At 38.6% G+C, this 14,558-nt stretch overlaps 1 protein-coding gene and 1 long non-coding RNA gene across 19 annotated transcripts in view; one reads left to right on the forward strand and one right to left on the reverse strand.

Moving 5' to 3' along the window:
* CACNA1C (calcium voltage-gated channel subunit alpha1 C) overlaps positions 1-14,558 on the forward strand; it is a 429,930-nt gene that overhangs the window by 270,160 nt on the left and 145,212 nt on the right. For 13 of the 18 annotated variants that reach the window (XM_021389984.1, XM_021389870.1, XM_021389900.1 and 10 more), the window contains exon 8: positions 8,857-8,960. In XM_021389984.1, coding sequence (XP_021245659.1) covers positions 8,857-8,960 — 104 coding nt within the window. Of the gene's footprint in view, positions 1-8,378; positions 8,483-8,856; positions 8,961-14,558 lie in introns of all 18 variants that reach the window. The other 5 variants (XM_021389880.1, XM_021389936.1, XM_021389965.1 and 2 more) reach the window with 2 other exon arrangements.
* On the reverse strand, positions 10,026-13,321 carry LOC110395530. The gene is made up of 3 exons (XR_002436441.1): positions 13,093-13,321; positions 11,767-11,913; positions 10,026-10,867 (listed from the first exon to the last, which is right to left on the reverse strand). It is a non-coding gene; the product is annotated as an uncharacterized LOC110395530 (long non-coding RNA).

A 14,558-nucleotide genomic window follows, 5' to 3' on the forward strand; every position in this document is an offset into this window, starting at 1 on the left:
CCTGCTGGTATTTGAATGCAAATTTTAATTCTCTTCTTAGGCTCAGTCAGGGACCTCATATTTCCCATAATAGCTCAGTCTGTTAAAGAACAGCCAACTGCAAAAAAAACAATGTACACCCAGACCATAAACAGAAGAAATACGAAGACAGAAACTTACCAAAGAATGAAATAATATTGTAGAGTCCAGTAGCTATACGCTGGAGGCTAAAAAACATGGTGGAAGGTCTCAGTGTCAGCATACCATACTGGTAATGTGGGGCTAGATAATTGAAAATTGCTTTATGCATATATGTGTCAGATTTTATACAGACTTTCCTGCTGCAAAAAGGCACGTATCTATGCAAAGGTGGAGCCAATATTTAATGAGTGATGAATACATAACTCTGTGATGTTATAAAGAAATAAGCTTGGCAAATTCTGTTGGTAGCAATACACTTCCTGCATACTATATGGAACAAAAAGCAAAGTTTTCTTCATGTCTTTTATGTTTTCTTCATTGATAGGAGCTCGTATAACAACAAAATGCCATTCCACTGTGACTGTGTAATTCCAGACAAGCTCAAATGTCCATTTCACGTGTTTTCAGTTTATCTACCATCTAGCAGCTACAGTTATAAGGCAATGCTTGAAGCTCTCCATTCTAGCCTCGTTCTTGCACAGATTACAGCAGCCTGGAAAGGCCATTCTGCAGGATTCCTGCTATTACACAGTCTCACTATGAATTTCAAGCCAGCCAGGTTGTGTTTTTTACAGGAGTGTGTACTTTTGTGACTCTGAGATTGCGCCTGGCACTGCTTTCATTTCTTCATAGAGCTGTGTGGGAAGTTTGGTCAGTTCTGGATACTTCCACTTCTTATCAGGGAGATTAGGCAACATAGCAATGAAAATAGTAATTACATCCGAGTTTTTTTCTAAAATAAACAAGGAATTATTGTTCTTGTGGATCAGAGCAGACTCTGGATGAGACCTCCTGTATTAGAGTGTCCTGGGGTGAGGACATCTAGACCAGATTCAGCATAGTCTTTGTTAACAGGGTTGAAGAAGCAACCTCTGCAGACTGTGTCTGCTTCTCTCTCCTCTCTTCTAGACTCATCTTCCATTGCTGCAGTTTCTTTGATTCTTTCTCAGGAGTTCTCAATTGCAAATCTCCTTCCCTTGATGTTTCTGTTGTCTTCATCAAGTAAATGGCTCCATTCAACTGCAGCAAATTCTGAACAAATTGCTAATATTTCTAGTTCAGGATGGAATTTCAATTTTCTCATTCCATCTCTACACAACATACAGAACAACTGAGGTGCCAAGGTGCACATGGGAATCTTGGAATGCTATGGATGTCATATTCTATGACACTTCCCACTGTCCAAGTATGATTACTCTTTCCTACATTTTCATCCTGCAGTGACCATATAACAGAATTATGTGGATAAAGCATTCTTTGCACTGTTTTATGACCCCTGTGCAATTGCCTCCCCCAGCTCTGTCTTGCCTTTGTCTTGAGGATCCTGTGATAGAAAGTTCTAGCTGTTTATATGCACATATAAAATTTCCAAAATTCTGTGACTGAGGTTAGACAGTAAGAAAAGCCTTAAAAACAAGAGCTTGGAGATTACAGCTGACCTTAAAATTTGCTTTTCCCATAAGTACTTAAAATGAACATAATTTTCAAAACAAATAATTTTTAACAGGAGCAAATGATCAAGTGCTTCTCTTTCCTTTGAGTGTCATCAGACTGAGGCTGGAGCAAACACACCAGATTCTTCTTTGCATCCAACAGTGTCAGCAATAAAATATAGAATATTTCAGAACAGTTTTAAAGAGCAACTGTGGGTTAGAGTCCCTTTAAGACTACTAGGATGTCAGTTTTTAGAAATAAATTCTACCCAGAATAAAAGCAAAAGCATCTGGAGTCCTTTGCTTATATTTTATACCCTTCAGAATAAATTTTATTATTGTCCCCAAGTCCATAAAAGTAAGTCTAGTTTCTTTTCTGTATTACTATTCTTAGTGTGTTTTTGCTTATTTGAGGATTGGGGTTTGGTATTTTTTCATCCCCCTTCTTGCTCCATTTGCCTTGAGTCAGCTCTGAGACCTTCAATTCTCACTCGTTATCACCTGTCTTAAAGACTCAGGAAGGCTGCAAGTATTTCAGGTTGTCAAGATAAATGATAATGCTTCTCATGATGCACTAGATTGTCTAGACTGAAATGCTTTAATCTATTTGTTTCAACCAATGATTTTGTCATGTCTTAGTCACTATGTACGCAAAACTTCTAATTTTATAGAGCTTTTTTCCAAGAGATTTCAGAAAATGAGGTCCTTATCATGTATTTCTCCCAGTCCTGTGCCCTATCTCATTCAAGCAGAGCACTTACACATTTCAGCTCATTTCTACTCATAACAATAATGTTGACTATTGGCTTTAATGGAATTATTCATATGCTTTAAATTATGCACATACATGAGTACTAGATAAAAACCAACCAAGCAAAGACAACTAATCAGATTTCAAATACTGAAGGATCGGCAAGGTGGAATCTTCATCCTTAGGATAATAATGCAATAAATCTAGGTCCATCTTTAAAGATATGTGATGGTTAAATATGACCCTTTTGTTCCTTTTGTGAATGGTCAAGTCAGATGGACACATGCTACGAATATAATCACTTGCGGTGAATGTAGAGGCCAGATAGGGATTTCTCAAGTAAAAACGTGCTTTATGCACATTTTTATTGACAAGCTATGCAACAGCCTTACAACATTCAGGCTCCAAACACATCAGCGAACTCAGAATCTGAATTTTCAAAATGAAGGCTTCAAGCAGGAAGCTATATTCATAGACAGCTAAGTGTTGCCTGTAACACTTCTTATTTATGCTATCTCTTTTCTCCGCACATTCTCCAATTTTATTTTCCTGTACGGTTACAAGCAAGATTTGGTTTCAGCTAGAGATCTTGCTATTGCCCATAACCATAACATTCGGCTAGATAATTTCCTGAGGCAGTGAATTGCACAAATTGGTTGTAGACTGCAAAGAAAAAAAAAAAGCATTTTTACCCCAAAATTCCAAATTTGCTGCACTTTAATTTTATCAAGTACTTTGCTCTTCTTGATTAACGTCACTCTGTAAAAGGTTATACACTTCATTATAGAATAGAATAGAATATAGAATATAGAATATAGAATAGAATCATTTGTATTTATAAAAGGGTACCATAAAATTCTATAGTAATTAAAAATCAATTAGTGATTTATTCAAGAAATAGAAAGCTAGCCCTGGTGTCCTAGCTAACTTGCTTTCTGATAAGTTTCTGCTCTCCAGTATGGTGCACTGAACAAGACAGACTTCAGATTTTTCTTCAGTTGTCCACTTAGCATGAGTGGCTTGCTGCTTTCCAGCAACAGCTGCCCTTCTGTGATGGATTAAACTTTTCCTGTAGCTTTAGTTTGTCAGTTGTTTTTCAAAGACATTTGGCACAAAGTGTAAGGGTGTGGGTGTGTGAATTGCAAAGTCAGCAGAATTTAATGAATTGTGTCTTCCCCTCCCATTAACTGGATGAAAGATGTCCAGTATGTGCCTGGTGATGCTGAACTATTATGTTAATAGATAATACACCTCTAACATTATCTTTGAACTATGATGCTGTTGTAATGAATGAGATACTTGCAAAGTGTGCCAGACTATTTTCCCTAAAAAAAAAAAAAATTCTCCAAACAGTCAGAATACTCATGTCTCCTGTGGCTCCAATAATACATCTACACCTAGTTCTGAAGAACTGCCAGACACAGGCATTAAAATGTATTTATAAATAGACTTCCCATTCCTTGGCCTCTACCACAACTGCTGGTTGTAATTGTAATTAGGAAGCTACAAAATTAAAAATCCCAGTGTTACTAGTAGGAGATGATCTGTCCTTCAGCTGAAGGTTGCAGCTCTAAGGTCATAGTAATTAAGGATGCTTGGAAAGGAAGAGCACTTTCACAGTAAACAATGTCCACCTTCTCAAATATGTTGAAATACCCTCTTTTCATCCTGATGCTGAGCAGTTTCTTTGACTTGCAAGAGAAAAATATTTCAGAGAAAAGTAACAGAATCTGATTCCCTTTGTCTGTGTGTAGTGTAGTTGTTTATAGTGAAATGATTTGCCTTGTCCAAAGAGAAAGAATTGACTCCAAATACTTTTGGAAACAAGAGGTATGTGTTGCAATTAATGCACTGGGGGATTTCAATCACAGAGATATCTGCTGGGAAAGCAACATGGCAGGCTGCAAGCAATTCAGGAGTCTCCTGGAGTCCACTAAGGAAACTTCCTCATCTGGGTATTAGACAAACCAACCAAAGGTGAAGCATTACTGGACCTGGTGCTCACCAATGCAGAGGAGATTATTAAAGAGGTTAATACAGGAGCAGTCTGGGCTGTAGCAACTATGCCCTGGTTGAGTTTGTGATTTTAAGGAATATGGGCCTTGCAAAGAGCAGAGCTAGGACCCTGAATTTCAGAGTACCAAACTTCCTTCTGCCCTCTGGCAGTATCCCATTTTGTACAGTAGAAGGCTGAAACAGAATGAGCCAAAATGATGTCCCCACAGTGCTACAGAGGGCATGTAGCAAATCAGGAGAAGGAATCTGAGACCCTAATCTCTGAGGTGTCTCTAAGGGATGACACATTCAGAATTGTACCAACTTTCTCACTGTTGACAGAAATGAGATATAAAGATGGAGAAGTGAGCTGTAAAAGGTCAGGCAGTTTAACTTATTTCTATGAATGACCATCTGTAGATTTACACCAATGCAATGCTTCCAGATAACTTAGAAATTGTCCCACACATACTGAAGTTCACACCAGATTGCAATTACCTTGACTGCTGTCACTGGAATATTGGCATTCAGACATATACTGGCTGATAGCCCTTCTTCAGACCTGTAAACGTAGATGATCCACTTTTTCTGTTGTGATTCATATGGCTAATAATAAACACCCCAGTGAGAAATAAGCAGAGAAAGAGTGCACTCAGTGACCAGAGAGCTAAGCTGTGTGTCAGTGGGTTGTACTGTCTGTCCTAGAGGTAACTTGTAAGAGATCCCTTTTCTGTTCACTGTAAACAGGAACACTACAAAAAAAAAAAAAAAAATTGGTTTTCTGCACTCACTAGTGTGTAAATGGCAAATCTCCTGCTGATCTCATACTGACCCTGTGCAGCTTCTCCATTTCAGCAGTACAATTAGGAAAAATCAGCTGTACCACCTAGCTTATGTTTGCAGTGAAAGCCTCCAGCTGCAGTCAACAGGACACATGTATGCATACACATGCGATTAATAGCTATGTATTTGCAGAATGTCTCCAGAAAGCATTTTCAATCAAACACAGATGTGAGGTTTTTAATGTTAACTGAATGGAAGCATTGTTCAGTTGAGGGATGTCTATCATGGATTTCTAGGATGGTTTCACTTCAGAGGAAGGATTTCCAGGTACCTGGAATGATACAATCTTAGCCAAGAATTTAATGTTTCTTAAATGTGTTTCTTTTTCCCCCAACTTCTGCCAAGCAGCTTACATCTCTTCATTTCTTTTGGAGAAGATTTTCTAGAGGAAACAGTAAACTTACATTGTATTGTCACACTATCAAAGATTATTTATTTGGTTTTACACAGCTTACCAAATACGTAATAACGTATCCGCATATGAATTCCTACCACCTGTGTCTCAGTCTCACATTATATGGAATGATCTCACCTTCTGCTGTAAAAAAATTAGATGTGAGAGCATCCAACATAAGGAGTCCAGCAAGAGAGAGACAGTAAATACTCAGCTGTCTTCCAAATATGGGTGGTTTCTCTACTCGTGAGAAGATACCACTGTCTCTGCCTCTTAGCTTATCCATTATGGTTGGTCAGTAAAAAGGAGGTGAAAAACTGACATCATAACTGTTCAGTCTGAGAAGTCCAAAATGCTCTACTATACAAGGATACAGGTTTGCTTTTCAAGACTAATTTGTACCAATGTTAGCTGATACAAACATTACACAATCGTGCAGGCAGTGGGAATAGCCAGAGTACGCTGTACTTTAGTTATGTACACCTTACCAGGTTGCAAAGGAAGCTTCTTGCTGTCTGGAAATTTCTTCATGCTGGAGTAGTACAAAGGGACAAGCCCCTCAGTTCTCTACCAGAAATTCTGATATTTGTTACTTAGGGTTCACTAAAACCACAGCTTCAAGAAGTTGTATTTTTCCAGCTGACTTTTTCAGCTGAAGAAAAATACAGCCAAGAGATAAGTACCACATAGCTGTGGCTTTTTCATCACCATTCATCATAATTAAAGAGAAGTCAAGTCATCATTGCGCCTGTGTAAATTCTTATGGCAGTTTCTCAAAGTCATTCATTATTGTTGTTTGTGTGGATTGTTTTATATAGATAGTGGCATTCTTGGTAGAAGGGAGAGGATGTTAAGTCTCGTTTCTTAACCTAACTCCAGATTAGGTAGTTAAATTTTGCCTGCAAGATTTCTCTGATGTGATTTCGGATGAATATTCACTTTTATTTTGTGCCTTGGTGTCCTGTTCTCTTAAGGCATTGCTGTGTTTCAACATTGGGTAAATATTTGTTTTTAAGTTGCACCATGGTATTTTGTTCTCTTCAAGGCACTGCTGAGTTTCACAGGAGAGGTGTCTACTTTTTGGTCATGTGGGATGAAAAGTGGCTTGCAAGCATAAGGAATAGTTAGCGATATTTCTAAACTAACTGAGCAATTCTACAACAGTATTTGAAGGGAAACTGGGTAATATTTTCTTTGATAGTGTTAGACTTCTAGACTTCTGCAGAGAGGTGTTCTGACCACAAATCTATTAATCCCTTCTCCTGAAGAAGGAGATGATTAACTGTTTTCATAGAGACAGATTTTGAGGTTGTGTTTTAGTGAGTTTCCTTCAGTTAAGTTGCAGCTGAAGGAGCCCTGAGATGGAGTTCTGGATTGGCCCATTGACTGTGGACTGTTGCCAGACAAGGAATTTAGTGACTGTACTTTAAAAGGAAAATGGATGATGAACTTCCATCCACAAAGAACTGATTATATTAGTGTTATTCTCCTGCCTTGTCTTACTGAAAGTCTGAAATCCCTTTCCTGAATTGTTATGAATCTTGAGTCAGATTGCCTCCCTTAATGTGTGTCTCAGTGCCCATGTATGGAAGAATATTTCTTCTGTGATCACAACAAATGCTTAGGTTGCAAAGGAGAGAGCATTTTCCTAGAAGGAGAGAAAACACACGATAAAACTCTAAAACACATGGAAAACAAAGGTACCTATCTTTCTTTAAGCCATTTGGGTACTTTAAAGTCTGCAATTGAAGTTCAGAAATCATTTTAGTGCTCCTAAATATGTTAAATGCCATCTGTTTCTTTAATGATGCTATGTCTGACTCAGGAGATAAGTGTTTATGAAAAGTAAAGAAGAAGGGGCTCTGATATTTTGATACCATCCTGAAAATGAGGTTCTATTAAGGTACCTAGCAACTTTCCAAAATTTTGAACTTCAGAGGAGACTCCAAGATAATATGATGTTTGTACACTACATGCTTTTGGAATAAATATGTGCTAGAATTGCTCTACACACAATACAGGCCCAGGTACTAAAATAGCAGTCTGCCTGATTCATTTGCAGATGCTTGTAGTACTGTTAAAACTAGATCTATGTTCACACCATTTAATTTACAGTCTTGAATTCTTTGAGTATTCAGTTGTGTAGTGATCAGATTTTGAAAGAAGTATTCATGAATCAAGGAAAGAAAGTTTGTGAGAAAGCTTTAGAAAACATTTGACCAGGTTAGAACATGTTGGGCCTTGGAAGGACTTTACTCAAAAGCGTACAGTTACTACCCTGATTGTGGTAAACTGTAAAGATTACTAGATCATTGCCAGGGAAAGATCAGTATTTGCCCACAGTTACCACATCCTTCTCTCTAAAGTACGTGTACCTGTGCTACAGATGGAAAAAAATGTGATCTGATAACACATTGAGGCAGTTCTTAGCAAAAACTAACAATATTGTCATGGGCAGAAAACATATGCATGGAGTTTAGAAGAGAAGTTTAGAAGTCATCAGATGGACCCATGTGGTGCTCTGGGTAAATTCCAGAAAGTGACAGTCTACAACTTTGATCGTACTAGACATCAGCCTATATTAATCATTGCCTGTAAGGAAACAGCTAGAAGAAAATAAGCAACTGAAGAAAAGTTTGCACCAGAAAGAACATACAGAAACACTTGCTATGATCATGTGTAAATCAACCACAGGCTCTGTTTACAAACCTTTCCATCTGTTCCTTTGCTTATTCATTTCTGCTTTCCCTCTCTGTCTTCTAACTTTCCTTCATCTTTCCAGATGCAGGACGCTATGGGCTATGAGTTACCATGGGTGTATTTTGTCAGTCTGGTCATCTTTGGATCCTTTTTCGTTCTAAATCTGGTACTTGGTGTGTTGAGCGGGTAAGCTGACAGTTTTGGTGTCCTTTTTCCAATGCTACAGGGCAAGACTCCATGATAAGGGTTCTTCCCTGTCACCAGGATTCTTTTGGAGGGATTAAACATCTGAATCCAACGAATCTTTCACATCAGCCCTCAAAAATCTTGGCCAAATATTTAAACTTTGCTAATAACAATACAGATAATAAAAGAGGTGTGTTTCTCTGACAGAAACTTAACATCAGGGTATCCAAAATCATTACTATCGCCCCTCCATAAACTTCCAGAAAATTGATTATTGAAAATCTTACTGCTGGTGACTTGGGATCTCTTTGGCTGGAGCCTTGCAGTGCTCAGAAACTGAGCTTGTCTCACTAATTATCATTCCACTCTTCCAGGTCAATGATGCCATAGGAAGGGACTGGCCCTGGATCTATTTTGTTACACTAATCATCATAGGGTCATTTTTTGTACTTAACTTGGTTCTCGGTGTACTTAGCGGGTAAGCAGTACCAGGAAAATATTTTATTACTGTTTATTTTTAAAATTTGTATTTTTATTCCTACTCTGTTGTTATCAAAACAACGGGCAATGACGGGTTAATCTCTGGAACCTTAGTAGAAGACCTGGGCTATTGCTGTGCAAATGGCAAAACATGGCCTTCCTAATGGCATGGAAAGAGTCTTTTCAAATAAACTGAAGAAAATACAAGACAAATCTGCCTGTAACATATTCCTCTACCTGAAACCTCTACTTATACTCTCTGGGAAGAGGACAACGCTGTGTTCCCCTGTTAAACTGCCTGTGGGTGAAACATGCCGTTCACCACAGAATAAGGGGATTAGAGTAAAATCTCTGGAAGAGTCATTGGGACTGAAGGAGGAATGAGAGCATGAGACAAATCCCTTCACAGTTGTGGGATGAAATTCCTGCCAAATCATGCCTTCTCACATGAGAAATTTTCACATTGCTTAATATCTCTAAAGCACAGCCTAATGGGAGAATTTTCCCTGGAGTGTGCCTTGCATGCATTTCTTCTTTAATAAGCACTTCTTCTCTATTGTGTGGATTACAAGCCCAGCATTATTCAGGGAGAAAAGATCATTTCCCTCTGACCTTTTCTAAGGAGGAACAGAGAAGCAAGAGAATTTCTTCTAGTGTTTAAACATCCCTAAGACATCTAGCTGGATTTCAGTTCTTCAGTACTCACTGCAAAGCATCATTTTGGTAGATTTGATTAAAAACAATTGATATTGCCCCCAGTAGTTAAAAACTTTATTGCCTCTGGGGAGCTACTTAATTAGAGGAATGAAGCCAGAAAACATTCCTCTCTAGATTTTTTTTTAAGGATCTCCCAGATTTAGGCTTCAAATTCCGTATTTGGGAATGACTGGATGCCTACAGCCATTCCATGCAAATGGATAAATATGTTATGAGGATTTTCATGTGTCCTCTTCTTCATTGTTTCTATCATTGTGCCTCCTTCAGTGAACTCTAAATGAATTTGGTCAGAGCCAGTACTTGTCTGAGCAGGCAGCCCTTAAGTCTCCTGTCTTTTGATCATAAGAGGGGCAAAATCTTCTCCTAGCAGGAGAGAGGACTTGATGCTTCACATGAGTTACATTCTCAGTGTTTGTGACAGCAGCATAGGAAGATAGTAGTAGGACTAGAAAAGAAGATCCTCCTTTGATCATCCTGGGAAGAGACAGGTAATAGCAGATCTACTGGAAGGGGTTATTACTGTCTTCATTATTCCATTGAAGGTTACATGCAGCTAAGACAGCTGCTACAAATTGAAGAGTTTCCAAGTAGTGAATGGAGAGGGAGAAAATCCCCCATAATGAAGTGTCAGGCAATAGTCTGCATTTGGATTTCTGGAGAGTGATATTCTGGGTACAATTTTAAAACATAAGCTCCTTGTTTCTTCATGTGGATACTCTGATCAGCAGGTAAGGATCAGCAGTAACGGAGGATGACCACCTGACAGTGGGTAAGCAGTCTGTAGTATCAGAGATGCACTCAAGGACCATGTAAGATGGTGGTTAAAGATTGTATAGTTTCTGATTGGATAAACAGTGCCTGTGAGCCCAGCCTGAGGACTGCATATTGTTGAAGCAGTGCCGATTCAATTTACCAACACTTGGATTTGTATCTGTACACAGTGGAAAATTACATTTCCTCTCTCTTTCATTTTTCAACCTAAGAAAGTGTTTTGGGACCTGGATACCCCATCTACTGAGATACCGCAGCTAGACCACCACAGCTAGTGGTGAGAGATGAAAACAGTCTGTAGGGAGAACTGAAATTAAAGATGAAGTTCACCTTGCTTATGCTGTGAGTCACTCTTCATGGCTGTGTTCACAGTATTATGACAGCTGCACTGTTTCTGCAATTTTCTTTTTTTCCCATCTGGAGAAAAGTAAAAAAGAAACTTAAGTATTTGCATCCATGGAGAAAAAAAAAGAAAAAGAAAAAAAAGAAAAAGAAAAAAAAAGAAATGATGGCAGAAATGTTCTAAATTTTCTTTGGGCTAAATAAGCAGTTCTTAAACAATTAACTTTCTAAAGCAATTCTAAATTCTGCTGAGTTGCAAAGTGTCCTCACTTTGCAGGTTCAGCTTTTTTTTAATAAACTTGCAATTAGTCTGTTCTGTGTAGATGATCCACCTGTCTGTTCTGTGTAGATAGAAAGCAATATTCCTGGGCATCTTTGTAGATCCATTCTGAGCATCTCTGACTTATCCCCATTTATTTATATCAGGAATGTCAACAAGCATGTTGTGTAGGTAGACTTCATCAGTGACAGATTGGCTTAGTTTTTTTAATCACTGCTGAATACGTAAGTGTAATTAATTGTACTCACAAAGACACTTTGATTGCACCTGCAAAATCAAATGCTGAGTTCTGTTCTGCCTGCAGATCTCATCTGTATTTTATTTTTCCTCAGTGTTTCACCCATTCACGATTCTTTCTTTAGTGAATTTACTAATCACATGTTAAGCTACATAGTATGACAGATTATTTGCGTGCAGAGCTATCATCCCCTTCCTCTCTTGACTGAGCATACATTAAAACTCCTTTTTTCCAAAGGAAATATCCCATCAGCAGATCATACAGTTGACCTTCTCAAGCAAAGAAAAAAGGTATCCACATCACTGCTGAGAGTAGTGAAATTACTGCTAGAGGTCTTCTGGGAGCAGAGATGTTAATTTCTGTGTTACTTGTTTCAGCTGATTAGTGATGGAAAAAAATGACAGTGTAGGCTCAACTTTCAGACCTTCATGTAGAAGCATATAGATTCACATTTACTTTGTAGTTTGCTTCTCAGTGATCCAAATCCCAGGACACAGTCCAGACAAGAAGTTCCCTAAAGCAAATGGAGGGCCAGAGACAGCCTTTTCTTCTGCTCTGAGAGGATCCTGGAAGCCCAGTTGGCTGTTTCTGTTTTTCTTCCTGCTAAAGAAGAAATCAGAGTGGATAAGAGGCTCTCTATGGCTGTAGCTCCTCCTGGGGGCAGCAGGAACAGTATTCCTGTCCTTTCAGGACTCTTCCTAGTCTTTTGACCCCACTTCCAACCCTTTCCAATCCTTATCGTACCTGTCAGGGTGGACCATGTCTGAAGCCTTATTCTGCACTAAGCAAGAGGTTTGAACTGCTAGAATTCAGCTGTTCCACACCACCTCCAAATGTGAGAATTCATGCTGAGATCAGGTATAGACATAAATTATCCATATTTCATCGTCAGGATAGACAAAAGAAATTTTCTTCACCCATACAGCCTACAGAGCTGAGTGTTTATATTTATGACCTTGACCTCCTCTAACCTCAGGCAGACTAAATATCTCTCCAGAACGCTCTGCTTTTTTATATTCCCTTTGACATACATGTCTTATCGTTTTCTGAGAGAAGTGAAGGAAAGTGAAGCAAACCAAATACTCATAAAAACAATATTCACCAACTCCTGAACAGAAGTTGTCTCATTCACTGAAATGAGACACATTACTTGGTAGTTCTGCTAGCCTCTGCTGACCTTATCCTGACATGATACTGTAATTCTTTTTTGAGAAGGCCACCTCCAGGCTCAAGATGGCACCTCTATCAGAAAGCTTATTGGCTTTTTGGAAGCTTGGCTTCCCCGCTGAAACTGCAAACGATGAACATTTATTGCCTACTGCGATGGTGGCAGAGGTAATGTGCACACCTGCCTGCAATAGGAGCTGGACCGAGGTCACCAACTCATTTCACACAGAATACTAAATGAGCATGGGTAGTAATTCTTGATTGTGAACTATATTTGCCCAAGTACAGGCTGGCATTCCACATGGGAAATGGTTGGAATTGCATTAGCAATTTCCTGAGCCACCTGTTCTCAATAGCATAATGCTAGCAGAGCATAGAAATTGAGATAATTTAAATAAGTTGTCTTCTTTGGAGAATCATATGAGAATTGGAATACCGTACTTCGTACAAAGGAAAGAGACAGGTAAATCCTTTAGACTAGAGGATCACAATATTTTCAGTTGTGTCATTAAAAAGCTAGTAACAAAATAACTTCTATGCAGACAGTCAGCATACTAACATGCTGCTAAAATCTCACTTCAGTTTAGTCATCTCTTCTCCCAGCCCAAGTCTCACCTGAGAGAGACAATGCATGGTGCTGGCAAGACCCAAGCAGGCATGCGACTGAGATGTATCTAATATAAGTGACCCAGTTCAGTGCACAGAAGAATCGCTTTCTGCAAGCTGGGTCATTTTGTAATGTTTTCCACACTTTGGTTTCTAAAACTGCCTCTTGCAAGTTGTATCCATATAATCATAAATAGTTCTCAGTTGGAGCTGAGAGTCCATTCCGTTTCAAAACTGCATCTATTTGTTAAAGATTCCAGAATACCAGTTTATGACCCAATTATTGGAATGCTGGAATTTGATTTTTCAAACGGACTTAATAATGTATAGCTTCATTCAGTGATTCTTTTGAAGAGTTAATTCATTAATTTGGATAAGGTACTATATGAGACCCAGAAGAAACATATTATTGAAGCAGCAAAATATAATTGGTATTGATCTGATTTTTTAAAAATATTTTCTGCAGTTTTTATTATTGTTGTTGGGGTCATTCTTGCCATACTTGCAGTAGGTTTTTCTGCCTTATAGCTGTTTGGTCCCAGGGTTGGCTATGATCTACCTTCAGGCCTAAGAAGCCACTGATTCTCTTCCCCATTTCCACCTTCTTTATCACTGACCCAAGAGACATGTGGCAAGCAATGTGACAGGAGTGAGGATCACGCAGAGTTCTTTTGTCACATACTTTGGCTTTAAATGAAGATATCTTACTCTCATTCTGATGTACTGCTGGTGTCCTGCACAGCTCAAAACATAAAAAGCCTGATGCCAAGACTGTGAAGTGAATGGAAATCTTTCCAGGGGTTTTGAGGGAATTACTATACCATCACTACTGGAAATTAAAGATGCTTCATGGGGCACTCATTAATTTTGGGGTAGGATTTTCATAATCTTAATATTACTTCACTAAAGTTAGTGGTAAGTTTCCTTTTTGTTTTGGGGGAATAAGCCTAAAGACAAGTAATAGGCTTTTTTTTTTTTTTTTTAATTCTGCTTGTTGCTGGCAATCAACAGCAAGGCTAATGGAAAATCCGTTTGAAAGAATGACTTTTCCTCTCATTTCTAGACATAGTGGGCTGTATTATCTGCTGCATGTGCCTCGTATAGTGATCTGCTTCAGCAGATATAAGGCTTACTGCTTAAGTACTCTTGGTCCAGCGCTTTTTACAATCATTAAGCTTACTTTTTTAAAATACAGGTATTAAAACCTGGCTTGGAACCACAGGATAGTCTTTCAATGGAGGTAGATTGGCATTTCTAGAAAAAGAATAGCACAGTATAGGTGTCTCTGTCAAACAGGAAGAAATGGCACCACAGAGGAAAAGAAGGCGAAGAAAACACCTTGGATCATAGCTAAGCAACATTAAATTCTTGTTCCTCTGCCCTTTCTTTTAAGTCCATATTCCCAATAGTGGTCTTCCATCAAGAATCAGAAGCCTACTCTGTTCCACTTGCTGGCAGAATCTATTACTGCTTAT

This window comes from Numida meleagris, chromosome 1, assembly GCF_002078875.1.
Source record: "Numida meleagris isolate 19003 breed g44 Domestic line chromosome 1, NumMel1.0, whole genome shotgun sequence".
Classification (NCBI taxonomy): domain Eukaryota; kingdom Metazoa; phylum Chordata; class Aves; order Galliformes; family Numididae; genus Numida; species Numida meleagris.